Below are 27,277 nucleotides of genomic sequence, written 5' to 3'. Positions count from 1 at the left end.
ACAAATTTCAGAGGCGACCCTCTTCCAAAACGCGAGATTCCAAAAAAAGAAGAAGCGTTTCGAAAGTCTGAAGAAAACGCAGAGAAGATAAGGGCCTACTTGACAGCAAATAGCGAAAGTATTTCCAAATTTCAATTGGAATCGAAACGGGAACAGTCAATCGCTTGCGTTATCGAAATAATCGCCGCAATTGCGTGAAGCTATCGACACAAAGTGCAAGTGGGTATTGAGTCAAAGTAAGGTTTGTTTATATTAACTCGCATAGATTGTATATTTTTCCCGGCTTATTCATGGGAATACGAAACTTTTGAGCTGAACTCGATAGCTCAACAATAACACGACTTGGCGTCAATTAAATGATAATACGTGACTAGACCATGGAAATCCAATATACGAGTAGTTGTTGAAAAGAAAGCAGCGAAAACTGGTCAGGTAATGAGTCATCATCATCGGAGTCATCTTGGCTGATTAGCACAAAAGCCAGTTCTCATCTGGTATGCAAATGGCTTAAACGCTCCTACGTACATAAGTAGTTGAAGTTGTTAAACAGGAACCTAAGATGCCACCAACAGCTTCCAATTTTTAATTGCGCATAACAGGCGTCTTTCATGTTCCTGTCCGCGTTTGACATTGATCTCCTTCTGAATCCTGATTCGATAATATGCAATCTTGGAGCCATCAATCACGCAGTCAGCAGCGATTTGATATATATATAACACCATATTATTCAAAGCCGTTTGCCTTGCTCGGTTGATGAGGAAATTGGTGGAAAACTCGAACTTTTGATGAAAAATTCGTACAAATGTGAATTCAAATGGCGTGCAAACCGGCTCGATCATTACGCTTGGCCAGTTGGCCGGCAGAAATCTTATAACAAAATCCGTTTACATAAATCAAATGTCTCGGATGCGATAAGCTGGTGGGAGTACGCAGACTTCCTCGCTAATCCCGTCGATCGGATCGGGTTTTTACTCGGTGTCACGCCGAGAAAACTGGGCTATTGCATCCGCAAAGCGGCGATTAGCTATCTTGTTGTATTACTCGTACGTCCATTCATTCACAGATTTTCACGCGCCTGAAACTTGATTTTGCTGATTACATTTCCTTTATCGCGGAGCATAGAAATGTACACATTAGTTCGATTAGATAGTTAAATTCTTAACAATCTGTAAAGTGCATCATGCTTCTGGGCAATTAGAAATGGTAATTTCATTCATAAGTTAAGCGGATGTTTGAACAAAATATTGAGTGGTCTACATCCGGCTATTAACTTTCTTCTTAATTACTCCAGATACGGGCTAACAAATTGAAACAAACAATAGGGATTAGCACAAGCGATTTGAATGCAACCAATTTAAAAGATACAGCTCCTTTTCCTAAAGAAGTAATTGAAATTGGCTAATAACATAGTTTGCTTGTTTTCCCCGCAGAATGGAACTGGACATGGATATGGATATGGGAATGGGCATGGCAACGGGCTTCCTTTCGGACGCAGACATGCAGATGGACGAACCGGCGGCCGCCACGCAATCGATCTACCCGCATTCGGCGACATTATTCGCGGCCATTAGTGCCTGTGTCTTTGTGACGATCGGCGTTCTTGGTGAGTAATTGCCATCCCAGATCCAGCTCCACGATAGCTAACCTGTTTTTCTCCGCTGAATTGCCGCACAGGCAACCTGATTACCCTGCTGGCGCTGCTCAAGAGCCCCACGATACGGGAGCACGCCACAACCGCCTTCGTCATCTCGCTGAGCATCTCCGACCTGCTCTTCTGCTCCTTCAGCCTGCCACTGACCGCAGTGCGATTCTTCCAGGAGGTGAGTCATCATACCTGTGAATTTAATATACAATTAAGGAATGATTATAATTGATTGATTATAATTGACAGAGCTGGACTTTTGGTACCACGTTATGCAAGATCTTTCCGGTGATCTTCTACGGCAATGTGGCTGTTTCACTCCTCAGCATGGTGGGCATCACCCTGAACAGGTAGGCCCAAGTCTAGTCCGCTTTGTCGCAAGCTAATCCGCAACCGTCACCCTAATCCCCTGGCAGATATATACTCATCGCTTGCCACAGCCGCTACTCGCAGATATATAAGCCCAAGTTCATAACCCTGCAGCTGTTGTTCGTTTGGGCCGTGTCCTTTCTGCTGCTGGTAAGTAAGGCGTCTAGAGTGTGAGATCGAAGCCATCTCTTCCTTTTGTGTGCATTCAACATTCAACTAATCGGTTTTCCCTTCCCAGCTGCCGCCCATACTGGGCATCTGGGGCGAGATGGGCCTGGACGAGGCCACCTTCTCCTGCACAATACTCAAGAAGGAGGGACGATCGATCAAGAAGACGCTGTTCGTGATCGGCTTCCTGCTGCCCTGCCTGGTGATCATCGTCTCGTACTCGTGCATCTACATTACGGTGCTGCACCAGAAAAAGAAGATTCGCAACCACGACAACTTCCAGATCGCAGCGAGTGCGGCGGCCAAGGGCTCCTCGTCGTCGGGAGGCGGATCCTACATGACCACCACGTGCACGCGCAAGGCGCGCGAGGACAATCGACTGACCGTCATGATGGTCACCATCTTTCTGTGCTTCCTCGTCTGCTTCCTGCCGCTAATGCTGGCCAATGTGGTGGACGACGAGCGCAATACCTCGTACCCCTGGCTGCACATCATCGCCTCCGTGATGGCCTGGGCTTCCAGTGTCATCAACCCGATCATCTATGCGGCCAGCAATCGCAACTACAGGTAAGTTTGCTGGCAACTTTAGCTGCTATCGGGGTTCTAATAGCGAATCTCTTCCATTTCAGGGTGGCCTACTACAAGATCTTCGCGCTGCTCAAGTTCTGGGGCGAACCGATGTCGCCGATGCCGAGTAGAAACTATCACCAAAGCAAGAACTCCAAGGAGCTGTCGGGCGTCATCCGCAGCACGCCGCTCTTTCACGCTGTGCAGAAGAATAGTATTAACCAAATGTGCCAAACATATTCAGTATGATCGAGCTCGCAGTCGAGAGTCTGTGTAACTAGAGCTTGTAATTCATATCAATTACCTACTTATTACTTGTTAGTTCATAATTATTTACGATGTATGGCCGTGCTTACATCAAAGACAATCGAATTAAATACATATACGTAGACCAATTGAGAATTCTGGTGTTTTTCAAGTTTGCATATTCAAAGAAAGCTAATTTAAAGACTGAACTCAAGATTTGCCATTACATTACTACAAGGCGCTAACTCATCTTAAGAACGTGAAAGTGTTAACGCACATCCCATTTGGATGTAACCAACATTACATGTGGATCAGGGAATGCGGCACTTGTCTTTTAGTTTTCTTTTAACTAATTTCGATGAACCCATGTGCCACTCGCGTTTGTTTCGTTCACAAAATCAAACATGCATCGGTATTTTCACTTTAAAAAAAAGATTTTATTTAGTTTTTCTTCTTCATTGAACCGAAGAACCCTTAACGCGCACTATAGACAAACGGAGTATCTGGATGCATCCTAGGCCTTGACAGCGAACTTCCTCTGGGGGAAGACGGAGCGCTTGCGGATCTCCTTGAGGGTCTTGCGGTTGGCGTCGCGCGGAGACAGGGCCTTGCGGATGGCGCGGGTCTTCTTCTTGCGCAGATCCAGGGGCTTGTACTTCTTGTTCTTGAAGACCTTGCGCAGATTCTCCTTCTGCTTCTGGTGCATCACAATGTAGACGCGAGCGATGGCCTTGCGGACAACGCGGCTGTATGGATAAGAGCGCGAAATGCACAAAAGATCGCAATTAGTTTGGGACGCTAGTTAGTGTGTCGCGGCATACTCACATCTTGGAGAGCTTGGAGGGAGCTCCGCCGGTCACCTTGGCCACGCGCAGGCTGAGCAACTCATTCTTGAGCTCATCCAGCTGCTTGGTGAGTTCCTTCTTGTCCTTGGTCCTCAGCTCGGAGCACTTAACCTTCACCTGGGCGGGAGCACAAACAAACGGGCAGAAAACAGAACATTAGTATCGCTTGCACTGCAAACGGCATGTTCATTGGCCCTTGGGCCTGCGAGCATCGGTGTCGATGGGTTAACCAACCAACCATTTTTCTAGCTCTGCTCGTTAACACTTAGCACAGAACAAAAAAACCAACGAATTTTCCGTATTCACTAAACTAGCAAATTAAGAAATTCAGCACGTGGCTTAACGCAACCTCTCCGGAAACGCGGCGAAAAGAAAAGGAAAGAAGAGGAAGCAGAGGTGCTAGGGGTGAGCACAAAATAGTGTGCTAGCGTTTCGCGTCTCAACTAGCGTGGTGCATTATTTATCGTATTTTGTGTTAACACCATGAACGGCAGTAATTTGGGGCGCGTTTTAGCGATAACTTTGGCTTTAATTCGTTTGTTTCGTTGTAAAATAGGTTAGAAATCTTCTCGCTCACAAAATACCAACCATTTTTCTCGCTGGTCACGTCAAAAAAGAAAGATGGGACTTGCAGGAAAGTTGGTGGTGGCACTATTGCAACTCCGCGCGGCGAGTCAGTGGCAACGCTGATATCGAACCGGTTCCGAGTCCGTCAGAAAAATAGATAAATCAAATTACTACGGTTGCAAAAATATTCCAAAACAAAAAACCATGATGAAGTAAAGGGTTTTAAGTGTGTTAATATTTATTTTGCTAATGCCAATAAAAAGCTAAAAAAAACCATTTTAGAGAGCTATAAATCTTTAAAAACATTACATATTGCCCATTAACTCTTTGAAGCCTATGTATAATTTAAATGTTCATAATAATAAGACGAACTATTCCGAGCGCAGAAGGAATCCTAAAATAATGTAATTAAATTATTTTTTTGTTATATAAGGAATAGTTTTTATAAGGAAGTTTTTATTTGGTCAACGCGCTGTTACCTATCTGGCAACAAAATTTGATTTGCTTAAGGTGTTTTATTTTTGTTTGCGTTGTGTGTTTGTTACAGAAGGTGCATCCTAGGAAAAATAGGGAGAATTATTATTGAAATATAGTAAGTCCTCCTATATTAATACCCGATCGGTTTTGTTAAGAGGGTGGAATTAAATAATTTTATCAAGCTAAATGTGTGTGATAAGAAGGAGCCAGATTACAGCCACGGGTCACCACTAGATCGAAGTGGCGGCTTGGCAAGGCTGCTCTAACAGTTGGTCCATCTCTAGCGTGAGAATGTAAACAAAGCAGCCAGGTGGCAACGCCGCACCCACTCACTCCAGATATTCTACATAAATAATACAATTGGCAATATTCTTATCTATTTAAGTAAATAACAGTAGTGATAAGCAATAAGCGGAGCTCAAATCACACAATGGCTGATCGGGCTATCAAGCTGCTGGTGATCGGGGAGAGCGGCGTGGGCAAGTCCAGGTGCAGTCCCAAGTCCATGGAGCAATTCCACTGCGTATATTACCAAAAGCTTGCATCACTCATCCACTCCCATTACCATTTCGCCATAGTTTGATACGTCGCTTCGTGGAGAACAAGTTCGACAATAACCATGACGTCACGATTGGCATGGACTTCAAGAGCAAGGTGATGAACGTGGACGGCATAGACTACAAGGTGGCCCTGTGGGATACGGCGGGCGCCGAGAGATTCCGCAGCCTGACGCCCAGTTTCTACCGGAAGGCTCTGGGCGCCATTCTAGTGTACGACATCACCAGCAGGGACAGCCTGGTCAAGCTGGAAACCTGGCTGGCCGAGCTGGATAGCTACAGCGACAATCCCAACATTGCCATCATTGTGGTGGGCAACAAGATCGACGAGGAGCGAGTGGTGGATCGCGAGGAGGGCCGCAAGTTTGCCAGGAAGCACAGGGCGCTCTTCATCGAGACCTCGGCCAAATGCGATCAGTTCGTCAGCGATGTGTTCAAAGATGTCGTGGAGAAGGTGAGCTAGCTACCAAATACTTGGCATTCGAATTTCCAATTATCCACATCCGCCTTGCAGATCGTCTCCTCCGAATACTTCAACAATGGCAATGGCTCCGCCGGTCTGGACATCGCCAGTGATCGGGATCTGGAGGCAAGCGCGTCCACGTGTTACTGTTGATTTCGAATGTTGTACGTGCTTTTGTCAAATTTATATCGTGTATTTATTTAATCGTTTCAATATCACTAGCATAAAGTCAACCTTAGCGTTCAATCGTGTACTCCAAATCTGAGCAGGGCTATCGATTCACTTAGTTTGCAGGGACAGATCGGTCAGAACCCTATCCTGCTAATATTCTTGCACGGCTTATTGTGCATCTGCTGAATTCCATACATATATTTTTAACAATTGCTGCAAAGCACCTGACATTTTAGCAGGTTTTTAATTTCGTCTCGTTTGCTTGCATTTCCTCTGCGACCAGTCAGAAATCAAGTTTCAGCATTTTCTCTTCATTGTTTTTTATTGACATGATGATAGTTTTCCATTTGCGTTCACGAACGCAACAAATAAAGAGGAGAATTGGATCAGTGACCAACTAAAATTTACATGGGCTATGCGATTTTTATTTCTATTGCATCTGGTGTGGTGTAAATTTATAAGTGAGTTCGGTGTATATTTACAAATATCGATGATTAATAGTTATCAATTAACGCCAACAAGGTGGATTTTTAGAAATCAATGAAGCTGCTCTTTACGATTGGCTCGCTTCTCATCAATTTCTTGTAAATCCCTTGCACGCGACAGATGCTTAGAAAACAAAGCTGGACATTTGGCCGCAACAATTCCCGGAGCACGCCCCTTATGTACAATTTTGTAATCGCATAGGTTCCGTAAGAGTAACTTAGAATCTAACTTCACGCTGTTGCTCCTCCATCGATCCCTCGATCCGCACCTGCTCCCGCCCAGTTCCCCAGCGATGCGCACGACGGGCATCCCATGTCCTTACTACTTCCCCGCAAGGCCGCTCTTCTTGGCGTCCAGTTCGTAGATGAGCAGACGCCACATCTTCACCACAAAGACCTCGGCTTCCTCGTCGAGTACCTGAACATGCGAAACAGCGAAACAGAGCGAGAGGGATAGAGTTTGGATTAGTTCATGGAATGGCAATGGGTAAAACTACTCACCATTTGCACATCATCCAAGATGCTTTGAGGCGGGCTGCCGGCCAACACTTTGGAACATATAAAGTCCACTAGCGTCGGCTCCGGCTCACCGATATACTCGATGATTTTCTTATTGATCCATGGACGTATTTTGCGTTCCATTAGACCGCTGTCAATCTCGTTGCGGTCAAGCTTATAATTAAATAGCTCCTCCTTTTGCGTGGGAATCCTGTCAATAATGCTTTTTATATGCCGCCGTTTTTCATCATACACCTTTGCACCATTCTCATCCTTTTTGATGTTCGCAGCGGCAGCATCTGCGCTACTGCCAGCAGATGCAGCTGCCTCATTCTTACCATGTTTGCTGTTGCTATGTTTGTTGCTGCTGCTGCCGCCGTTGTTCTTGCCGCCGGATGTGTTCGAACCGGAGCCGCCAGAGCCGGATCCCGAACCAGAACCCGACCCCGATGAGCCGCCGCCGAACGCCTGGGCGATCTTCTGGCTAACGGCAGCGGCTGCAGCGGTGGCCGCCGACACGGCGGAGCTTTGGCGATCCGCCGAGCTGCTGTTATTGTTGTTGCTGCTGCTGCTGTTCGCAGCTCCGCTGCCGCTGCTGGCTGCATGATTGGATGGCGTGGTGTTGCTTATGTTGTCATCGTAGTCTGCGAAGGCAAGGTAACAGCAAGTCATCAGAGGATGCTCTACGATCTAGTTTAGTTGATCGAAAACTCACCTAGCGGGACCAGTTTACGCTTCTTGGGATTGATGTTCTCATCGTTGTCGTCGTCGTTGACAAACACTCCGGTGGCTTCTATCTTTTTCTTCTTGAGGTTATTGCCCAGCGTCAGCGAGATGAGGGGCATGGTCATGGGCGGCGTGGCCGAGGGCAGTATGGCATCGTGGCCCGATTCTTGTTCATTAAGCATCGCGCTCTGCGTGGGAGTGTGGATCTGGGCCAGCGAATCGCGCGACTCACTGTTCTGCCTGCTCAGGCTGTTCGACAGCGACTGGTCGTTGTTGTTGTTCTTGGCATAGGCACCACTGGCATTGGAAGCTGTGTCGGCCATGGATGCGCGTTCGTCGTTCGACACGGAGTCATCATCATTCGTACCGGCCATGTCTGGGTCGTAGCTGTCCAGCTGCTGGCTCTTCTGTCGCTGTTTCTGCCCCTCGTCGTCTTCGCCCGTCGCCGAGGCGGCCGGCTTGCGCTGGTGGACCGATGCTGACGACGCTGCCGGAGGCTCTTTGTTCACATTGATCAGGATGCGCGGCTCGTAGAGCTTCTCGATCTCGAGACGCGCCTTTTCGAACTCCAGCGACGGATTCTCGTATTCCCCGCTAAAGAACTTGGACTTCAGCTCGGCCAATTCTTCGGCCTCCTTCTCGCGATCCTTGGAATCGGCATCCGCCTCGCGCACTCGTTCCGCCAGTCGCTGCTGCAGCTCGCGGCCGCGATAATACAGCGAATCGTCGCGCTCATCGTCGTAGTCTTCGACGAACTCCTTCAGTCGCTTGGCGTCCGTCTCGCGCTCCTCCTGGCGCAGCAGCTCCTTTAGGCGGTACTGGTGGACGTAAAGTTAATAATGGTTGATTGAGAGACTGTGGTCACTTACCTTCTCGTTCTCCTTGGCCTTGCGCTTCTCGCGAACCTCCCAGTCGGTTAGGCGCGTCTGGTAGGCGATCTCCTTTTCGCGCGCCTTCTTCTCGGCTTTCTTGCGGTCGCGCAGTTCGTCCTCCATTTCCTTTTCTCGCCACGTGTCCCGGGCTGGCTTCAGCAGCTTGTCCTCGCGCTCCCGTTCACGCTCCCTTTCGCGTTCCCGTTCGCGCATCTCGTTGCGCTCCCGTTCGCGCATTTCGTTGCGTTCCCGCTCGCGCTCACGCTCCCGTTCCCTATCTCTTTCACGTTCGCGCTCCTTGTCGCGAAGCTCGCGCAGCTCACGCTCACGTTCCCGTTCGCGATCCTTGGAGCGGGATTTGGAGCGGCGGCGACGTGTCTCCTTGGAGTCAGAGCGGCGGTCCTTCTGTGTTATCTCGATGGCAGACGACGACTCCTTGCGTCCGGTGGAGGAGGCAGATTCCTTCGGCTCCTTAGCTGTGTCCTTGATCACAACGGTGACTGATTCCTTGTCCGTCTTATCCGACATGTCAGCCCCATCGGCGGCGGGTGTCGAAGAGGTGGCTGTGGCGCCGGAGGAACTGGTGCCCGCTGTCGATGAGCTGCCAGACTTGCTGGTCGCCGACATGCGCTCCATTTCGCGCTGCTTTTTGCGCTCCTTCTCCTTGCTGGCCGCAAGCTTCTCCTTTTCCTTCTCCTTCTCCAGCTCTTTGCGGTGCTCGTCTTCCTCCGCACGCATACGGAATTTGCCTATCTCGCTGCTAATCAGGTTGCGCTTCTCTTCCTCCAGGGTATTTTCGCTTAGCACCTTCATCTTCAAGTCTTCCTCCCGGCGTGTCTTCTTATTGCGATTGGCGCTGCCGTACAAATCGGCGCGACTGCTGCTATCGAATCCTTCGAACTCATGCTTGTGCTCTTCCAGGAACTCGTGCATCTGGGCAATGGCGAACTCGTCCTCGGTCTTTTCGTCCACTGGGTTGGAGCGATCGCCGTTCTTGCACTCCTGCTCCTTGTAATCCTCGATGAGCACCTTGTTCTTGGCATCCACCTTGGCTACCAGCTTCTTGCCATCGATCTCCATCTCGCTGAGCAGGCGAACGGCTCGCATCGCCGCAATAGGTCCGCTGAAAGAATACCAAGAAAAGCGGTTAGGCAGAGTAGGAACAAATGGAGAGCCAAATGGGTGGACTGCCGTTGGCTCTAAACATTAATGTATACAAGCTCAACCCTCTGTTCGATTGTTTAAGTGCTCGAGTAGTTATTTGATCGCTTTCGACGTAGGGAGCATTCCTAGAAGAATTTCAATCTTTTTATAAATAAGCTAAGCTATTCTAGGAAACGCATCTAACACCGAGTGGGATGCGTTCTGCTGCTGTTTATGCAATGGCTCCTCAATTACTTTTCTAGCATTATTTAACTAATCTCGAAGGCCCTAAGCCTTCCTAAGTGACTTGACAGATTTATCGTTGAACATACTCAAATTCGCAGAAGCCGAATGTGGAGACCCGTTTCCAATTGATGACCATGCCGCAAGCGGTCAGGATGCGTTTGAGCAGTGCCTCCGGGACGCGTTCGCTGATGTTGCCCACGAAGACGGTAATGATGGGACCGCGGAACTGTGGCTGCGGCTCCGGCGGTCGTTGGTATACTGTCGGCTGTGAGCTAATGGTGGCCGAGTTGCGGAAGCTCCTCGGCGGCTTGGCCATGTTCTGCATTATCTGAAAACGAATGGAGTAGGTGGACAAGGATTTGGCGTCACATTCTCATAGCTCCATGGTGAGTGTGACCTAGAAAAGGTGGACTTACGTGCGGCGGCGGTATGGCTGTATTCATGAAGGGCGGCAAGGGCGCCCGCGGCGGGTACGACATCTTGTGCGCTCCGACTCCTTTGCGATGTCCTTTGAAAACACAACTTTAGCGAGCTTGCAAAATTAAAGCCGACAATTCACAAACACACTCACGCTCGCACAGACGACCAACACACACACACAGGCACGCACGGATGGGCGCAAACGCTACACGGAGTGATAAATGTGTTTGTGAATGTCCTGCTTTGTGCTTACGGAGCTGGGAGCCCGCAAGGTTCACTGATCAGATCTCGGAAAGGCTGGTCTGAAACTTCTGGTTTCACGGCGCGTGCTAAATCCACGCGTAAATTACCGAATAGTATATCTTTTTTCTGCGGCCGTTGCTCTAGAGATGGTAGCTCCTAGCAAGCTGCTATCGGCTGATGGCGTGTAAAAATCGATGGGGGTCGTACAGTTATCGGTTGCCAGTGCGGGGCATACAATCGATTTTAATTCCCTTTCAACAGCGGTTAAGCCTATCGTTGCTATCGATGTCTGCGCTCACCTCTAGTAACGTAACCGAAAAACAACTAAATAATACTTGTGATAATACATAACAAAACAATGCGTGTGGGCCAGCTGCTTCGCTTCCGGAGCACCAGCCTGTGCAGCTCCACCGCCAGGCAGGAGTATGTGCCGCTTCACAAGCCCGTCGTAGAGGACGACATAAAGCGGCTGGAGGACTTCCTCCTGTCGAAACCGAATGTTTTGGTTCTCACGGGCGCTGGCATCTCGACGGAATCGGGTGAGTTTCCTGATTTTCCGACTTTTCTATGTTCAGAAGCCATTAACACAACTGTTTCAGATTGACTTCCAAACGCTTGTTCATTATTCATTTATTTATGTAATGCTAATGCAAGTGATTTCTAGCTTATACTTGGATTCGCATTAGTATTTCATTTAAATCAACATTTCTGGCTCTCTAATAACTTGAAATAAATTCCAGGCATTCCCGATTACCGTTCCGAGGGCGTGGGCCTCTACGCCCGCTCCAACCACAAGCCCGTTCAGCACATGGAGTTCGTCAAGTCGTCGGCGGTGCGCAAGCGGTACTGGGCCAGGAACTTTGTGGGCTGGCCCAAGTTTTCTGCAACACAGCCCAATGCCACGCATCACGCGCTGGCCAGATTTGAGCGGGAGGAGCGGGTCCAGGCGGTGGTCACCCAGAACGTGGACCGGCTGCACACGAAGGCGGGCAGTCGAAATGTTGTGGAGGTTCACGGCAGTGGCTATGTGGTCAAGTGTCTGTCCTGCGAGTACCGGATCGATCGTCACGAGTTCCAGAGCATACTGGCGTCCCTCAATCCGGCCTTCAAAGATGCCCCCGACATGATCCGGCCCGATGGCGATGTGGAAATACCGCTGGAGTACATCGAGAACTTCCGGATACCCGAGTGCACGCAGTGCGGCGGCGACTTGAAGCCGGAAATTGTCTTCTTCGGGGATTCTGTGCCACGGCCACGAGTGGATCAGATTGCCGGCATGGTGTACAATAGCGATGGCCTGCTGGTCCTCGGGTCCAGTCTCCTGGTCTTCTCCGGCTACCGCGTTGTCCTGCAGACCAAGGACCTGAAGCTACCGGTGGCCATTGTCAATATTGGCGAAACGCGCGCCGATCACCTTGCGGATATCAAGATCTCCGCCAAGTGCGGCGATGTCATACCCAAACTGTTCGACTTTCGCAACTCGAAAAGTGCCAGTTAATCCTCACAGTTGTTATATGTTGACCTCCCACTAAATTTGTAGTTATGGAAAGCCAGGCTTCCGATTTTAGCTAAAAAATAAATGTTAAAGATTAATATTTGCAAATGGAATGTAGCCTAAATGAGTGCCGTTGCAACGGAGCTCCTCATTTATTGTTGTGCCTTTTGGCTCATTTTAGCGCAGGCTCCTCTAGAGCAAAACACAATGACACGCTTTCCGGGCAAAGGGTTCGCTCATCCCCCAAGCACATGGGTGCCGCGTCCATGTCCTCCGCATCCTCTCTCAGGTGGGCTCTCTCTCAGTGTCCTGTGCGCTGAAATTCCAGCACATCCCAACAGGAAGCGGAAGCAAGAGCGCCGGGGAGAGCTGCGCACTTCCGCTCGCTCCCGTTGAATGTTTTTGTTTTTGCTCCAGGCCGCTGCTCTCAGTGCTCCACATAAATGAACCGCAATTGAGGCATCGGCATCTCCCGCTCGCACACACAAGCACACATCGCACACACATATCACGCACACACGTACACGGCCAGTGACACTTTTCACACGCTGTTCATTACCCCCCCTCCGACGATCCCCTCCTCCGGCCAACGTCCATTCCTGCTAGGAAAACAATGCGTAGGCCTCGCACAATGGGCAAAATCGAAGGACTGCTAAAAAATTTTATAATTATATTAAGTAGTGGTTATGGTTAGCATATGCAAGCAACATACATATGTACATACTCGTCTACTGATTTTCTCTCCAAAATTATCAGATTTTTGACCATATCATTGAAATTCTTGGTCCAAATATGGAATGTCATACCTCGATGATCTCGTAATTTGACCCCCAATCGATGGAGAATCAAATTTAGACATTTTATAATTTTGCCAATTTTTGCAAATTTTGATGATGTTACCCCTTACTGAAAATGCAAAAAGTGGAAAAAATTAAATTTTTCTAAAGCTTCCAAAAAGTGATATGAATATTTAGCATTGGTAATAAGCAGCACAAAACAGTTTTCCTTTTAGCAATATGACCATTTTTAGCGTTGGTATAAGAAAAAACCGTTTTGCAAATAATGAAGTTTTGCCCAAAACCGTATTACTGGGCAGAAAGTCCAAAACAGTCAGATTTTAATCCATATACTGGAAATAATAGTTGAAAAATGGAATATCGTTCTTCCTGATCTTTTAACTGAATTGCCAATCGATTTGCATTCAAAATTGGATTCAAGAGGAAAACTAGTACTCTGAAGAAACACAAGAAGCGTAAAAAAGTATGCTATGGAATTCTAAGTCTAGGCACATTATTATTACTTGATAAATAATCAGGAGTTTACTATTTACAAAACAGTATATAAAATGTTTTTTGAAGTAAATAGCTTGGCAGCTAAAAGAGCATTTTCCACATGGATTACTCGTGGAAATTGGTGCTGGTGCCCACCTGTAAGTAGTTGCTGTACTTGCACTCCTTTCAACCGCCACTTGACTTCCTACCCTACTTTAATCTGCGTCGCGGATTGCGGGATTTCGTTATGCCGTTATTCCGTTATGCTGTTATTCCGTTATTCCGGGATTGGATGTGCACTCGAAACTGGAAACTTTTGCGAACAAAGGCAATTGGAATCCGGTCAAGTGCGTTGTAGTTGTAGTTGCAAGCGAAATGCCGTTCGACAACCACCGTCAGCCGGCACCGTTATGCGGCGCTTTCTCTCACCATTTCTCTCATTTCGTTCTCTCACCATCTTACGCTCTTGCTCTCGCTCTCGTTTGAGATGAAAACTCATTGCGCTGTGGGTTCCATTGCGAGTTGAAACTCGGTCTTCTTCATTCTAGAATTAAGTGCCGCCGCAGCAGGAGTCGCAGAGCCAGTCGGCTAAGTAAATGTAAATCGAGCACAAGTCCGTGCGTTCACCGAGCAGCCGGAACGGAAGAATACACGGACGGAGTCCGAAACCGGAACACGAACCATAACCGTTGATTTTTTTTCCTGTGTGCTAAAAGCTGTTCAGTGCCAAATAATATATGTTTATTTTTTTCTAAATTAAAAGTGCGTTTATGGTTTATTACGTTTGTGAAACCAATGCCTAATTTTGCCATTTGCAGAAGAGGGAAGATGGAAATCCCTATTCCCTTTTCTAATCCTTTTTTACCCACCCCTTAATTCCCAGCTTCCTACTTCCTACTACGCACTTTCACACACTCACGCACTCTAATTGCGTAAAAAGCCAAATGCGCAGCAAACTGCACTGCCACGCCCCTTCCAAAAACGCCCACTGCTCTGCAAAAACAGAGAGAGCGAGTGTGAGTGGAAGGAGCAGACAGAGAGAGCGGGATGCTGTGCGTATGCGTGTTTTTGACACTTCCTTGTGCATTTTAGGGATACACACAATGTGCGTGTGCAGTGAAATCAAGTGAAAAGCCAAAAATCACCAACTAACTAACTTAAAATATTGAAAAACTTAAAGAATTGAGCGAAAAAGCGCCAAGAAAACAAGATTGGCACGCAGTTGAACGGAAGCCAACGCTAGAGGGCGCCACTGTTGGCGTGTGTGTGTGAAGGAATTTCCTGAAAGGACAATAGGAAGAGAGGAGTAGGGGAGGAGAGATAGAGAGAGAGCGAGCGCAAACAAAAGGGGAAGCCCCGTGTGCGAGCGAGATGGACAGCTCGCCGGATCTGTCGCTCAAATTGCGACGCGGTTCCAGCGATTCGCGGGATAACTTCTACATGGATTTTGCCCAGGGCATCGACTCCGATATCGAGGAAGTGGACAACACGGCCAACAATCAGGAGGCCGGCGAGGTTCCACCGCCGCCGTTGCCCACAGTTTCGCTGGCCGAGGAGGTGCTGCTCCTGGTGGCGCCACCGCCGCCACCGCCCTCTTTACTGGGTCAACCGCTGCCCACGCTAACGGAAACGGATGATATTCCGCCCACTCCCACACCGCCACCACAGCAAAAGGACGATGAGGGTGACGATGAGGACGAGCGGGAGGAACCCGATCCAGAACAGGATCAAGGAGCCCCAGCAGCTCCTTCTCCACCGGGCTCACCTATTAATTCAGTCCTGGAACTGGAGCTGATACCACCACCTCCATTATCGCCCATGGAGGATGCGGGCCTTCGCACCGATGACGATGGCGAAGGCGAGGAAACCGATGATGCAGAGGAGGTGGCGGCCATTCCGCCGCCACACGAAATGCTGGACATAGAAAGCAATCCCGAGGAGGAGGAGGAGGAGCAGGAGGAGCAGGCTTCCCAGGAGGACACTCCCAAGGAAGAAGACGAAGAGGAGGACGACGACAAGTCCACGCCACCACCCCCACTGCCACCGCTTCCCTCAAATTTCTCCTATGTGCAGGGCCACAATCTCGGCCAGGTGACCCCGCCCCTGACCAAGTCGCCATCCAACTCCCCCTCCCCGCCCGTGACACCACCACCCTGCCCGGAGCTCAACATCAGCCGGATGGTATCGCCGCCTGCCCAGCACATCAGCCAGATACCACCGCTCACGCCATCCGACGAGAGCGAGGGCGAGGCGGAGTCCCAGCCGAACTCGCCGCCACCCAGACTGGAGGCGGAGCAGCCACCACCCGATATGGATCAACCGGAGCCCGAGGATCAGCCACCTGAGCCGGAAAACGAACCCGAACCCGAACCTGAGCCCGAGCCCGAACCCGTGAGCGGAGCTCGGGAGGACTACAGCCGTTCGCTGGACAACGAGGATGAGTCCACCACTATAACCACACCACCAAGCAACGGTTACTCTGCCTCCTCCATCATAGCTCCGCCGCCGGAGCACTTTGCGGAACTAGACGAGGACAGGGGCTTTATACCACCACCACCCTTGGAGCAGGAGCCCGAGGAGGAGGAGGAGGAAGAGGAGGAAGAGCTGACCAAGGAGACGGACGAGATATCCGTGGACAGGGAATCGCTGCAGGATCAGGGCGGCGACAGTATCAGTTCACCTCGGCCTGCCAGCATATTGACTGGATCCATTTCCACATCAGTTGGCGGCGGAGCAGGAGGATCACCGAAGCCCGAGAGTCGCGGCCCAAGTCGCAGTGGCAGCCAGCGATCGCAGCTGAGATCTGGATCCCAGCAGGGATCCATTGCCGGATCCCGCGGTGGCTCTCGCATGGGATCTCGCACAGGATCCGTGGCCTCCGCCCAGGCGGCTGGCGTTCTCTCACCCCAGGCATCGCTCAAGTCGCAGACATCGATTCGCTCGCAGGGACAGGCAGGCGTGCGAAGTCCTGCCGGGTCCATCAAGTCGGGATCGCAGCGCATGCAGAGTCCACAGGCCGGAGAGGGAGCTCCGGCGATGCCCTCGCCGCCGCTGATGAGGAGTCCGCCGCCGGAGCTGGCCCGCCAGATGCACAGTCCGCCAAGGATCACGACGCCGCCGAGGGTCTGCAGTCCGCCGCTGGTCAGCAGCCCACCCAAGCTGGCCGAATCCGCTGCTGCTGCCGTGGGAGTCGCTGCCGCCGTCAAGGAGCAGATCGGGTGAGTTTTTGGAGCAAGTAAAGTGGGTCTTGTAGGTTATGATGATGTGATATGCCATGACAAACCATTCCACCTGTTGACATGCTTTTGGAGAACTCATTGATAATGGTTATAGCTGGCTGAATCCATTGTTTAGCAGCGCTATTATGTTAAAAGCTTTGCGTATGATAATCGCATTAACAGCTAACTAATTTAACTAATCATAAAGAGCTTAGATTTTCGCTTAAGATTCGCGCAAGTTTTCGCCCAACTTGAGATGCAAATCTCACAGGGCTTCGGGCTAAAGAAACTTCTACTTGAGATGCTGCTGCCGCCTCTCGTATCTAAGTGAACCATCACGTCTGGTTCTGGTTTCGAAGTTCCTGGGGCACTCCATTAATTGCATAATCGTACTCAGAATGCCGTGGCACCCCTACCACCCCCCACCCCCTTCTCACTAATTTCAACTAACTACTTCGTCGTCAGCCTCCATTAGTCGCTGCTAATAGCTGAACAAAACTGTTTAACTTGTGTGCTCGTGCTGGCATCGTGTCAGTGCTCTACCTGGGCCACTCCTTCACTGCTCCCACTGCCTCATTGCTGCACTTGGTCCTCTGGGGCGCTGCTCCTGCCACGACGAAAGGCGCCATCTGCATTCGCTTCGCTGCTCCGCTGCGGCGTTGTCTGCCTGCATCCTCCTTCGTATCGTATGCTCTCCACATTAATTAAACAAACCGTTTCCAGAGCAACACCCTCACAAGTTTCACGCCGTAAACAGAGCCGTAAACGGAGAGAAACGAGGACGATGCACTGGGAAAACGGCAAGCTGTTGTCTTAGTTACTTAGGTTAAATATTTGATAGTTAGCGAAATGGTTGCCAAAACTTGAAAGCATAATAGTTCAATTACATCAATACCCAAAAACTTTCAATTCAATTCAGTAATAGAATTTCGTATTTCGCAAGGAGCACACGGCGTATGCTTCATTTTAAGTGCGTATACGCCCGGTATGCCGGTGGCCATGTGTGCACGTACAGGTGGAACCGACTGTAGGTTACGAAGGGAGGATTGCACAGGTGAACACGACCTGCTCGATTGGCTTGACATGCACAAATTGTAAATTGTTGCAGGTGGAAAAAAAAAATGAAAAGGCAACAGAACGTAGAGTTAGCAACGCGGAGGTGAAAGGTGAATAGGATGCCCGACCAGGTTGTTGTCCTCGGCCATTGCCACGCCCATTATTATGGCGCTAAATGCAAGTGGCTCGCCTGCAAATTGCCCCCAAGCCGGCGCAAAAACCACCGAGCGACCACCGCAAAATGGGTCAATTGAAAGTTTGCTGCGCCATGTGCTCAGTGGCGACTTTTGTGTGCGGGTTGCCATTGCGGTTTTTGTCCGAATGCAAGGAGCAGCCAGTAATGGACATTTCCATGGAGCCGGGTTGAATGCATTCGCTCGCACCCATGAATACTTGATGTCTTCCGCCTTTCGAGTCGAGAATAAACAGCTCCGTCTGACTGACTGAGGGTAACCGGATTGATGGTTGCCGATTGAATAGCCGCTTCTTTGATTGATCCAACTACCCTTCTGGCCATCAGGAAATCTCGCCGACGAACTAGTCAGTCATTCGATTGCAAGCTGGATAATCCAGTGAAATCACGTTACTTCCTTGTGGCTCCTTGTTGCGATTAAGAGTAACTCATGGAGTGGCACTTCGCAAAGTGTTTACTCCTTTGACTTTGTGGCGCTGGCAGAATGGAGGCGAGGTGAAAATCCAGGTGGAAATGTAGAATGCGCCAGCGTCATCCATTTATGCAACAGTCAGGGGGGCAGAAGGTTGCCGTCGTGTCGGGTTAACAACCCCGAAAAAAATACGAGGACACAACAGGATGGAGCATGGAGCACGCAGCACGCTTTTTGAAATCAGATTACAAGTGCGCTCGAGTGCACAATCCACACAATTGCAACCGCTCCTCGTGTTGCATGCACCACTGTCTCCGTGGATGGCTGTGACCTGATGTCAAGGTTATTCATAAGCCCGAACCCCATCTAAATCCGCCAAAAACCCCCTCCTCATTTCGCCGTTTTAGTGCACACTGGAAAAAAGTGGTAGTGCTGCGAAACAATCAATGTTTTATTTGATTTTCAAAAGCTAAAGTATAGTGAAGTATAGTATGCATAATGAATATGCAGCTATATTTCGTTATTAACACTGGCCAAATTTTCTTTCCGTGTCTACAACCAGTTGTTATAATGATGCCCGGCATTATTTTCGAGTGGCTTTGCGATTTGAAAGTGCAATGGGGTCTGGCCTCGATTTGAATGTGAATAAATGATGCGTGCTCGGATCGGATCGGCTTGGATCGGATGGGATTGGATCCGTTTGGCTTTGCTCTGGCATGGGAAACGTGTGAAGCAGGATGTGGCCCCTTGAAAACCCAAGCCCACCTCCGCCCCTCGCACTTCTCGCTCTTCTTTCCCATTTCAGATTCAGATTCACCTGTCATCCAACATGTGTCATGTGTCATATGCATGCCGTTCCGCCTTAATTAAACATCCCAATCACGTAGCGAGCATATTTCATATTTCCATTAGGCCAGCAAACATTCTGCGATTGTGTGAGTGCCGCCAGCTAAAAAACATGCACAAGTCTCTATAATCTCTTATCGGGCGTACAGTGCGCGCCATTATGAATGGCACACATTGCTGGATTAATGGTGGCAATATCTAGTTTTACCCTATGTTCGCAATTTGCTCACTAAACAAGCAAATACAGATTGAGTTCAAAGTTGAAGCCGCCATAGTTGCATGAAACGCACTGTATGCTTCGCACTTGTATCCCGATTTGTGCTGTATGTCCACTAGACGGCGATTAGTTTCAATTGCCCGTGGCGTATGGTTGGGGACTTTTCATTAAGTTTCTGTTTCGAGTGGCTATGGTTCTTTTTTTTTTTGCCAGCTCTATGTGTTTATCGCGATCTGAATCTGTATCTGTATCTGAATCTGAATCTGAAACTGGATCTGCTTTCTGCTATTAAGCGCAATTGGAGAGGGCATGCTGTGTCTGCCGGTGGGTGGAAGTGGACGGTGGGTGTTCCGGAAGGCCAGAGATTCCCCCGGAATGCCAGCGTCTATAAATAGAGGGCCATCTTCTGGCAGGGTTTAAAGTTCAGTCGAAGGCTGGCGGCTGGACACCAAGTTCAATGTATCCGCGGCGGAAATGTCTGGCATCCGATACAATAAATCCCAGCACACTCACCCACTTATATATACATACATATATATAGACATGTATATAGATGTATATATATGTATCATTTTGGTGGGGGGACCATTATTTAATTAAGCCGGTCGCTTGTATTTGTATCTGCAAAATCGGGTGCGGGGCCCAGAGCCCAGACCACCGATTCAGTGAGTCCACGTCGGTCCGCCAATCCAGCCACGCATACCATATATATTCGCCAATCGCTGATCCCACTAATGTCGGCCACATCCGGTTCATCTTCCTCTTCCATATCCAGCTCTAGCAGCTCCACCGCCGAACCGTTGGAGCCATCGAAGCCAGAGCCACTGAAGCCACCAATAGCCACCGTGAGCTACCAGGATGAACAGAAGCCATCACCACCACCAGCTGCTGCTGCCCCAGCGGTAACAACAGCTGCAACTACGGCGGTCACCAGCCAGCCGAGGTCGCACTTCACGAGCAGCCACCATCACTACCACTTGCCGCACCAGTTCCAGCATCCGCACCACCAGAACCACCACACCCACAGTGTCCGGGTGCCCACGCCCACGGTGCCCAGCAGCTATGCCCCCCCACCGCCGCCCGACAGCGGAAGCAGCAGTTCGCCCGTCGATCGCCGGCGTCTGTTCATGGCAGGAGTGGCTCCTCCGATCGCCGCCGGCGCTGGCTCCCTGATGGCCATGCCAGCCGAACCAGCGGTGGCCATATCGCCGGGAAGGGTCTCAGCACGGTCAGGCTCGCAGCACCACGTGACCATCGATGAGTCGAGTTTGCCCAGCCACAAGGGCAACATACAGGAGACTCCGGGTCCCAGTGGCCTGATCATTGGCGGAGGAGATGGCGACGGCGATCGGGATATTGGCGGTGGCGGTGGGCCGGACAGCTCGGATCCGCCCTCCTCGCCCGGCGGCAGCAGCTCCCAGCCAGCGCTCAGCGGCAGTCAGGCGGACGGACAGCTGGCGCTGATGTATCACTCGCACCAGCTGACCAACTATCCAGTGCTGCCCGCCATCAAGCGCACGCACCGGCCATCCTTCGTCTATCCGCCGATGCCGAGGGTCAAGGCGTGAGTAGATTGGATTATTAGATTACTGGCAACTATATTATATTATATATATTTACAGCGGCGATGCACTGGCCACTCTTTTCTCCGCACTCTACGGAAAACTATTGGTCGTCATGGGCATAGCGTTTCCCATGGCAGAGGTTATATCAACCTATATCCCACCCTCTTTCTATGAGGTAAGCTATATATAACTAATAGCTATATCATAAGTATAACCCTTCCATCTTCCGTTTAGGTGTACTATTTGTACTTGTACATTGGCAGCATGATATTCCTGCTCTTCATGTACGCCACTTTGATATGGGGACGTCCCAAGTTACCAGTTCCGATTGGTGAGTTTCAAAAGAGTACTAAAGTAAGTGGATTCATTAATCGAAAGCGTGTCCTTTGCACACCAGCTTCGCCGAATAAATCGGCAACGAAGGCGAGTGGAACGGACAGCATGGACGAATCGGATACGGATAGCAACTCCGTGCACCATCGACTTCCGCCGCCGATTCCCGTGAGGCGACCATCGCTGCTCTCGCCACTTGGACGGCGGGATGCCCACTACGGCAGCTTCTATCTGCGCATGGGCGCCGTGGGTAAGTGTCCACTGTACTACTCCAATCATTTGTGCACATTATTCTAAAGCTCAATGTGGTCAATTATAGCCTTTGGAATTGGCAGCATGATCTATTCGGGCCTGGAGTTTGGGCAGTACTTCGAGCTCAATCCGGACACCAAGTGCCACAACGTGCTGCTGGCCCTGACCCCGGCCACCCGGATGGCCTTCATCTTCATCCAGATGTACTTCATCTTCCTGAACAACGAGCAGATCAAGGTGTATCGCTACAAGATCATCGCTCGCTTCGGTTTAATGCACATGATTGGCACGAACCTGGCCGTTTGGCTGAATGTCCTGATCCAAGAGACAAAGCACGAGATATTGACATTCTACAATCCGGAGAATCGCACGCTGAGGATATCGCACAGGATACCGGGACACTCCAGAGGACATGCCATAATCCAGCACGATCCGACGGCCCATCTGCGAGTGCCGCGCGGCTTGAAGGGACCGTACCAGATCTTTGAGTGCCGGCGAACGAACATTATCGGTACTTTGGTGCAGGACGCCTCGCCATTTCTGTTCCCCTGCACCATCGAGTATTCGCTGATCTGCGCGGCCATTTTGTACGTGATGTGGAGGAGCATCTCCAGGCCGCAGACACCGACGCCCCAACGTCCGGATATGATCAGCTCGCCGATGAAGCGATCGCCGCATCACTATTCCGTGGACTGTGCCCGTGCCCACAAGGGATTGTTCGTGGGCATACTCATCCTGGTGCTGACCATCATATCGCTGATCATCTTCTTTGTGCTAATCTCACGGCCGGAGTTCGTGGCCATGGCCGTAACGGAGGTGACCATTTGCGAGCTGCTCATCTATGGCACGGCCACGATAGCCACTCTGGTGGGAATGATTCAGATACGACATCTGCAGTACGATGCCTACAGGAGTTTCTCGCTGGATGACATCCTACTGGTGGGTGCGCAGACCGGCTCGTTTCTGTACAACATCTTCACGGTCATCGCCGGGCACTTCACCCTGCGCAGCGATGACATGCTGGTGCCCATCAATGCCCTGGCCTCCATTGTCCAGACCGCCTGTCAGACCATGTTCATTTTGGATGCTAGCCGGCGACAGGCCGTCAGTCCGGATCATTTGCGCAAGAAGCCCGGACGCGAGATCGTCACCTTTATGCTGGTCGTCAATCTGGCCATGTGGGCCATCAGCACGCTGGAGAAATCACGCGCTGAATCGCATCCCATACAGCTGAACTTCTACGGCTTGTGGGCCTGGACGATTATCACGCATGTGTCGATGCCGCTGGCCATATTCTATCGGTTCCATTCGACCGTGTGCCTGTGCGAGATCTGGAAGAGGGCCTACAAGCTGAAGCCCACGTATATGTGAGAATTCGCCCGCTCGCGCATCCAGAGCATTGCGCAGCAGCAGCAATTCTGCGAGGATCTCAAGACGAACCTGTCCTACTGCTACTGCTCCACTACGCTGGCTGGCGGCGAGCTGGAGACCGTCGAGGAGGTGGATAGCGGCGAGAGTAATTCGGCAGAGGATGCCGGTGCCGGTGCCGGATCGGGAGGATCAGGGGGAGCAGGCGGAGCCGCCGAAGCGGGAGAGGCCGGTGGAGAAGGGCAACAGGGCGGCGACAGCAGCTGTGGACTGAAGGCACCCATCCGGGCACTGTCGCCGCAATCCCTCAACACGGAAAAGGCCTTCTGTCCGGTTTACGTGATCAACGGCGAATGAGTTTACGCGCACTTTGAGTTCATCGACGCGATCAGCGGCCATGAGCTCAGCTTTGTCTAGGACTTGCATCTGCTGGACACCGCACCACAACAAACACACCACCATACCAATCCACCCACCAACGAAACCAAAAACCATACAACTAGGCACCCATCTTCGAGAACCACCACCAAGCAACAAACAACATTTGACCAAGCGGATGCAAGCGTTGAGAGCGAAAAACATATCCTAGAGAGGAAAAAATTAGAAGGACATGCGAGTCCTCCTTCGGGTCTCAAGCGATGGGAAATCAAGAAGTCGAGCACAAGCTATGATAAAACAATGGGTTAATCTTAGGATTCGCAGCAAGGATAAATCAATGTTGAAATCACAAGCAATGCCAGTAGGGCGTATACGCAATAAATTCCCAAGCAATTGTCACTAGTGCGTATACGCAATATCTTAAATGGTTTAGCCTCAGAACGTTCACTCACTACCATATTGATATGCAGATTTTAGAGCATTAAACAAAATGTTGTAGGCGATTTGAGATATTTGGGATCTCTGGTGGTAGAAAGCGAGCGCGATGAGTAGTATTGTAGGCAAAACACGTAACAGTAGATGAATTCATGTTTATCCCCCCACTCACATACAGCCGCAAAATCTACGAAAATATCAAGTTTGATAAATGTTGAAAACGGTCGCAATCAAGAAACTGGACAACATTTTATATATTTATATATAGCAACTGACTGAGGAGGATCAGCAAAACGGGTTGTGAACCAACCGCACTACGAGGTATGCCGCCAAACTAACGATCAACCAAATAGAGAGCAGTATACCAATTATGCATAACCGAACACAGCGAGTTCTATCAAAGATATTTACAATGATAATTAATCGGCGTTCCGCAGCATACTGGATATATTTCAGCAACTACAAGTTAGAAAACGAAGGAGAATGGATGAAGAAATGAGAGGAGTTGAGAAGAATAGGGATTGGAGAAGTCATTAACCCCACCAGAAATCGAGGAACCGCAAAAGTTATTACACAACACTGTACTACAAAGTAGACGGTTTACACAGCCTAGCACCTAAGGATATATACTCACATACATGCATATGTAGAAGTTCAATCCGGATTGCAGAAGACCACCCTTTTAAGGCCCCCAAAACCCCATCCGCACCCAAATGGATTGTTTGTTTGAGCCCCTTGTTGAGAGCCCTGATTTTTTAGCATAGCATTTAACCGAATTTGTTAACTTGACTTGAATGCGAATAGGTTTTTATGTGATACGTTTGTGCTTGTTCCCCCATATTGCCCGAAAAAAGCCCCCACTTCAGTATTATGAAAGCTCAAAGGAAACCAAATTGTAGATGGACAAATCAAGAGATTGCGAATAATTCCAATAAAATCACTTACTGTAAGACGCACAAATCTATTTAAGGTGGTATATAAATATGTCTGTGTTTTTTTTGTCTACCATAATGGTATAAGATACGTATAGATATAGACTCCACTCACACATACATACGATGCGATCTATGTTTTCAATGCCAAAGAGTTCATTACGTTGCCTATGTTGTAATTGCTTTCTAGTTGAGTTCGAGTTTTTTGAATCTACTGACTCATCCATTGTATATTCAAAGTTATATGAATGCCAAAATCGAAATCGAAATCAAAACCAAAAATCTTAAGGGAAAACAAACAAAGAAACAAAAAATATAAATATATATATACATATATATTAAATTAGTTATTTCAATTTTTATACTCGTACTAAATTTTTAACTAGAATTAACTGTAACTTTGTATGCATTTTCTTACATGTATTTATTGTACGCCGACTCGCAACACTGCTCGAAAAATCGCACGTTAAGCGAAAATCAAAATTGAAAATTGTATTGTATTTACAGGCGATTGTATTAGAATTTATTGACACTAAGTAGTTATGATGAGCGATCGAACTCATTAGAGGAACTCCTAATCCACGTAGAATCGAAGGACATTTTATGCGAAATTAATAAAACTCAAAGAAAATCGGAGACAACAAAAAAAAAAAAAAGTGAAATATTCAAGTTATACCCGACAACCACTATTTGTTCTTATCATTCAAGAAGAAAAATCAAAATAAACGTAATAATCGTAATTGTGGGACTCACTTTTAAATTCGACTAAGAAAAGAACTTTCCTCGACTATTTCTGAACTTTTAAGCCTCGTTTTTAACAATTTAATGCTTTAAATTCTTGTATATTTTACAAACACAACCACTATTATTCCTTTCGCTATTCTGTTTCCAATTTCTGTGTTTGTTTTTCAAGCAATAAACTTCATTTGAACTGTATCTTTGAATTCATATGACAAGTAAAATATAATTATGGTTACGCATGGTTGCATTGTTCAAATATTCCCTAGGAGTATTTGCTTTATTCGAATAGTAAGTAATTGCAATTCCACAATTCCATTCTAGCCTCTTCCGAATATCCTAGAATCCACTTTCAATTTCATTTCGAACCTTTTTTCCAAAAGTACTCAACCAATACAACTTGACTAAGCCTAGGAAAAGCAATTTGTATTAAGTGTTACAAGTATATTTATACGTATTTACAATAATGGCTATGATGATAAAGTTAAAACACAATGTAAAACTAGTCGTGAATGTTCTGTGTTCCCCAAGCATAAATACACCACCAAGTCCTGTACACCCGAATGAAAACTATATTGACTATAAAAGAGCAGTAAATATGCAATAAATATGAATAATAAATTGAAACGTAATTCGATTACTATGGAAAATGGCGTTGTTTTTCATCCCGAATGTGGGTCACCGACAACTTAAGTAGTGTTCTGCGTAAGGAGTGCGCTTTTTGGAGCCTCAGGGTGGGGTTCTCAAGTGGTGGGGCTGCCCAGGGGGTGAGGGGTTGTTTTCTGCAAGGAGAACTATTTTAAGTTAGGGAATGGGCGCAGTAGCAGATACAGATACAGATACAGTTAGAGATACACACTCGCAATTATATCTTGAAGCGCGGGCATGTATCTGCGAGTTGGAGCTACTCCCGCGATTTTGCCCCTACGTTTTTGCATCCCTTAGAGCGAGACGGACTATGGCATTCCCCAATGCCCCACAAGCTAACTCTCTCTCTCTCTCTCTCTTTCTCGGCTGCGAACCCTTTGTGGATGCTGTTTCCCCTGACGCGCGCTGCAATCTGTGGATGCCATGTGCCAGATCCTTGGGTATATACACGCACCAACTGGTTACCCGGGATTGGAACCACGCCCTGGCCAACCGAGCTGGCCGAAAACTAGGTTAGCGTAGCTCGAATACATGATTACACACGAAAAGCAGGAGAGTTGCGAGATACACGAAGAAAGGGTTAAGTCGCCACTCGATGGCCAAAAGGAGCGAGAGATATGATTAAAAAAAAAAAAATAATTGCATCTGTTGGATACTATGCTTTCCAAAAAGGGATAGCCCCATGTTTTCATTCGAATTTCCATGCCGGAACTTAGTCCTAATTCAATTAACTTGCCGCCCAAGTGAACTTATTGTTTATATATGTTTATTTGTGGGTGGGTGTGTGTTATGGCTTTTGTTGTTAGTTTTTTCGTTTTTTGTGGGCACGCCTGCAATTAGATACAAATGCGAGCGGCTTACGTACATAAATGCACCCTGTTTGGCGGCAAAAGCTGAGGACCAGAGGTGAATGTCCTTTGGCAGGACTCGACGCATGCGCTGCTCCTGGGCGAAGCGGAGCAGCACTGCTCGTCGCACTTTTGCCACCAAAAAAAAAAAAACAAGAGGAGCACCAGAGAGCCACCACCACCCACACCCCGGGCCAGGAGCTTTTGTGCATCTTTGGTGGCACTCGCCCCGTGTCACACCTTTTTGGCCCATTAGCGTCTTTTGCTGCACATAAGTATGTGCGGATGTACATATGTATGTATGTACTGTGGGTCGCCCAGGGGAGTTCCCCTTCGAGTTCCGATGGCGATAATCTGATTACGCCGC

At 48.7% G+C, this 27,277-nt stretch overlaps 6 protein-coding genes and 1 long non-coding RNA gene across 11 annotated transcripts; 4 read left to right on the top strand and 3 right to left on the bottom strand.

The window, feature by feature from the left end:
• The first annotated feature begins 1,430 nt into the window (after positions 1–1,430).
• On the top strand, positions 1,431–3,148 carry LOC6725185 (protein trapped in endoderm-1). Its single transcript, XM_016172947.2, has 6 exons — positions 1,431–1,603; positions 1,675–1,820; positions 1,892–1,992; positions 2,059–2,161; positions 2,250–2,746; positions 2,809–3,148. Exons 1-6 carry the CDS (start codon positions 1,432–1,434, stop codon positions 2,993–2,995), a joined length of 1,206 nt encoding a protein of 401 aa, XP_016038213.1. The 5' UTR covers position 1,431; the 3' UTR covers positions 2,996–3,148.
• Positions 3,149–3,407: 259 nt separating this feature from the next.
• Positions 3,408–4,545, bottom strand: LOC6725184 (60S ribosomal protein L35). Of its 2 annotated transcripts, none has more exons than XM_016173477.3 (3): positions 4,426–4,545; positions 3,818–3,954; positions 3,408–3,738 (listed from the first exon to the last, which is right to left on the bottom strand). In XM_016173477.3, exons 1-3 carry the CDS (start codon positions 4,426–4,428, stop codon positions 3,507–3,509), a joined length of 372 nt encoding a protein of 123 aa, XP_016038212.1. In that variant the 5' UTR covers positions 4,429–4,545; the 3' UTR covers positions 3,408–3,506. The 2 variants fall into 2 exon arrangements, with proteins under 2 accessions (XP_016038212.1, XP_002106208.1); XM_002106172.4 differs by lacking the exon at positions 4,426–4,545 and adding an exon at positions 4,076–4,235.
• A 612-nt stretch (positions 4,546–5,157) lies between these two features.
• Positions 5,158–6,147, top strand: LOC6725183 (ras-related protein Rab-18). The gene is made up of 3 exons (XM_002106171.2): positions 5,158–5,370; positions 5,460–5,892; positions 5,953–6,147. The coding sequence occupies exons 1-3, from the start codon at positions 5,312–5,314 to the stop codon at positions 6,052–6,054; spliced, it is 594 nt and encodes a 197-aa protein (XP_002106207.1). The 5' UTR covers positions 5,158–5,311; the 3' UTR covers positions 6,055–6,147.
• A 328-nt stretch (positions 6,148–6,475) lies between these two features.
• On the bottom strand, positions 6,476–10,910 carry LOC6725182 (RNA-binding protein 25). Of its 3 annotated transcripts, none has more exons than XM_016173476.3 (7): positions 10,716–10,910; positions 10,459–10,550; positions 10,129–10,370; positions 8,651–9,776; positions 7,771–8,599; positions 7,059–7,699; positions 6,476–6,975 (listed from the first exon to the last, which is right to left on the bottom strand). In XM_016173476.3, exons 2-7 carry the CDS (start codon positions 10,519–10,521, stop codon positions 6,880–6,882), a joined length of 2,997 nt encoding a protein of 998 aa, XP_016038211.1. In that variant the 5' UTR covers positions 10,522–10,550; positions 10,716–10,910; the 3' UTR covers positions 6,476–6,879. The 3 variants fall into 3 exon arrangements, with proteins under 3 accessions (XP_016038211.1, XP_016038210.1, XP_039152988.1); XM_016173475.3 differs by having other exon boundaries at positions 10,614–10,800; XM_039297054.2 differs by lacking the exon at positions 6,476–6,975 and having other exon boundaries at positions 7,065–7,266; positions 7,394–7,699; positions 10,459–10,800.
• Positions 10,911–10,950: 40 nt separating this feature from the next.
• On the top strand, positions 10,951–12,308 carry LOC6725181 (NAD-dependent protein deacylase Sirt4). The gene is made up of 2 exons (XM_002106169.4): positions 10,951–11,244; positions 11,446–12,308. The coding sequence occupies exons 1-2, from the start codon at positions 11,064–11,066 to the stop codon at positions 12,201–12,203; spliced, it is 939 nt and encodes a 312-aa protein (XP_002106205.1). The 5' UTR covers positions 10,951–11,063; the 3' UTR covers positions 12,204–12,308.
• On the bottom strand, positions 11,299–13,846 carry LOC123327350. 2 transcript variants are annotated; one of them, XR_006542050.1, is made up of 3 exons: positions 13,628–13,846; positions 12,913–13,106; positions 11,299–12,852 (listed from the first exon to the last, which is right to left on the bottom strand). It is a non-coding gene; the product is annotated as an uncharacterized LOC123327350 (long non-coding RNA). The 2 variants fall into 2 exon arrangements; XR_006542051.1 differs by having other exon boundaries at positions 11,299–12,849.
• A 996-nt stretch (positions 13,847–14,842) lies between these two features.
• On the top strand, positions 14,843–25,322 carry LOC6725178 (proton channel OtopLc). The gene is made up of 6 exons (XM_039297051.2): positions 14,843–16,689; positions 20,189–20,977; positions 21,036–21,153; positions 21,213–21,309; positions 21,376–21,561; positions 21,631–25,322. Exons 1-6 carry the CDS (start codon positions 14,843–14,845, stop codon positions 22,932–22,934), a joined length of 4,341 nt encoding a protein of 1,446 aa, XP_039152985.1. The 3' UTR covers positions 22,935–25,322.
• The last annotated feature ends 1,955 nt before the right edge of the window (positions 25,323–27,277 follow it).

Source organism: Drosophila simulans, chromosome X, assembly GCF_016746395.2.
Source record: "Drosophila simulans strain w501 chromosome X, Prin_Dsim_3.1, whole genome shotgun sequence".
NCBI classification, from domain to species: Eukaryota; Metazoa; Arthropoda; class Insecta; order Diptera; family Drosophilidae; genus Drosophila; species Drosophila simulans.
Note: the sequence above shows the minus strand (reverse complement) of the source record. Positions and strands in the feature narration are given on the sequence as shown.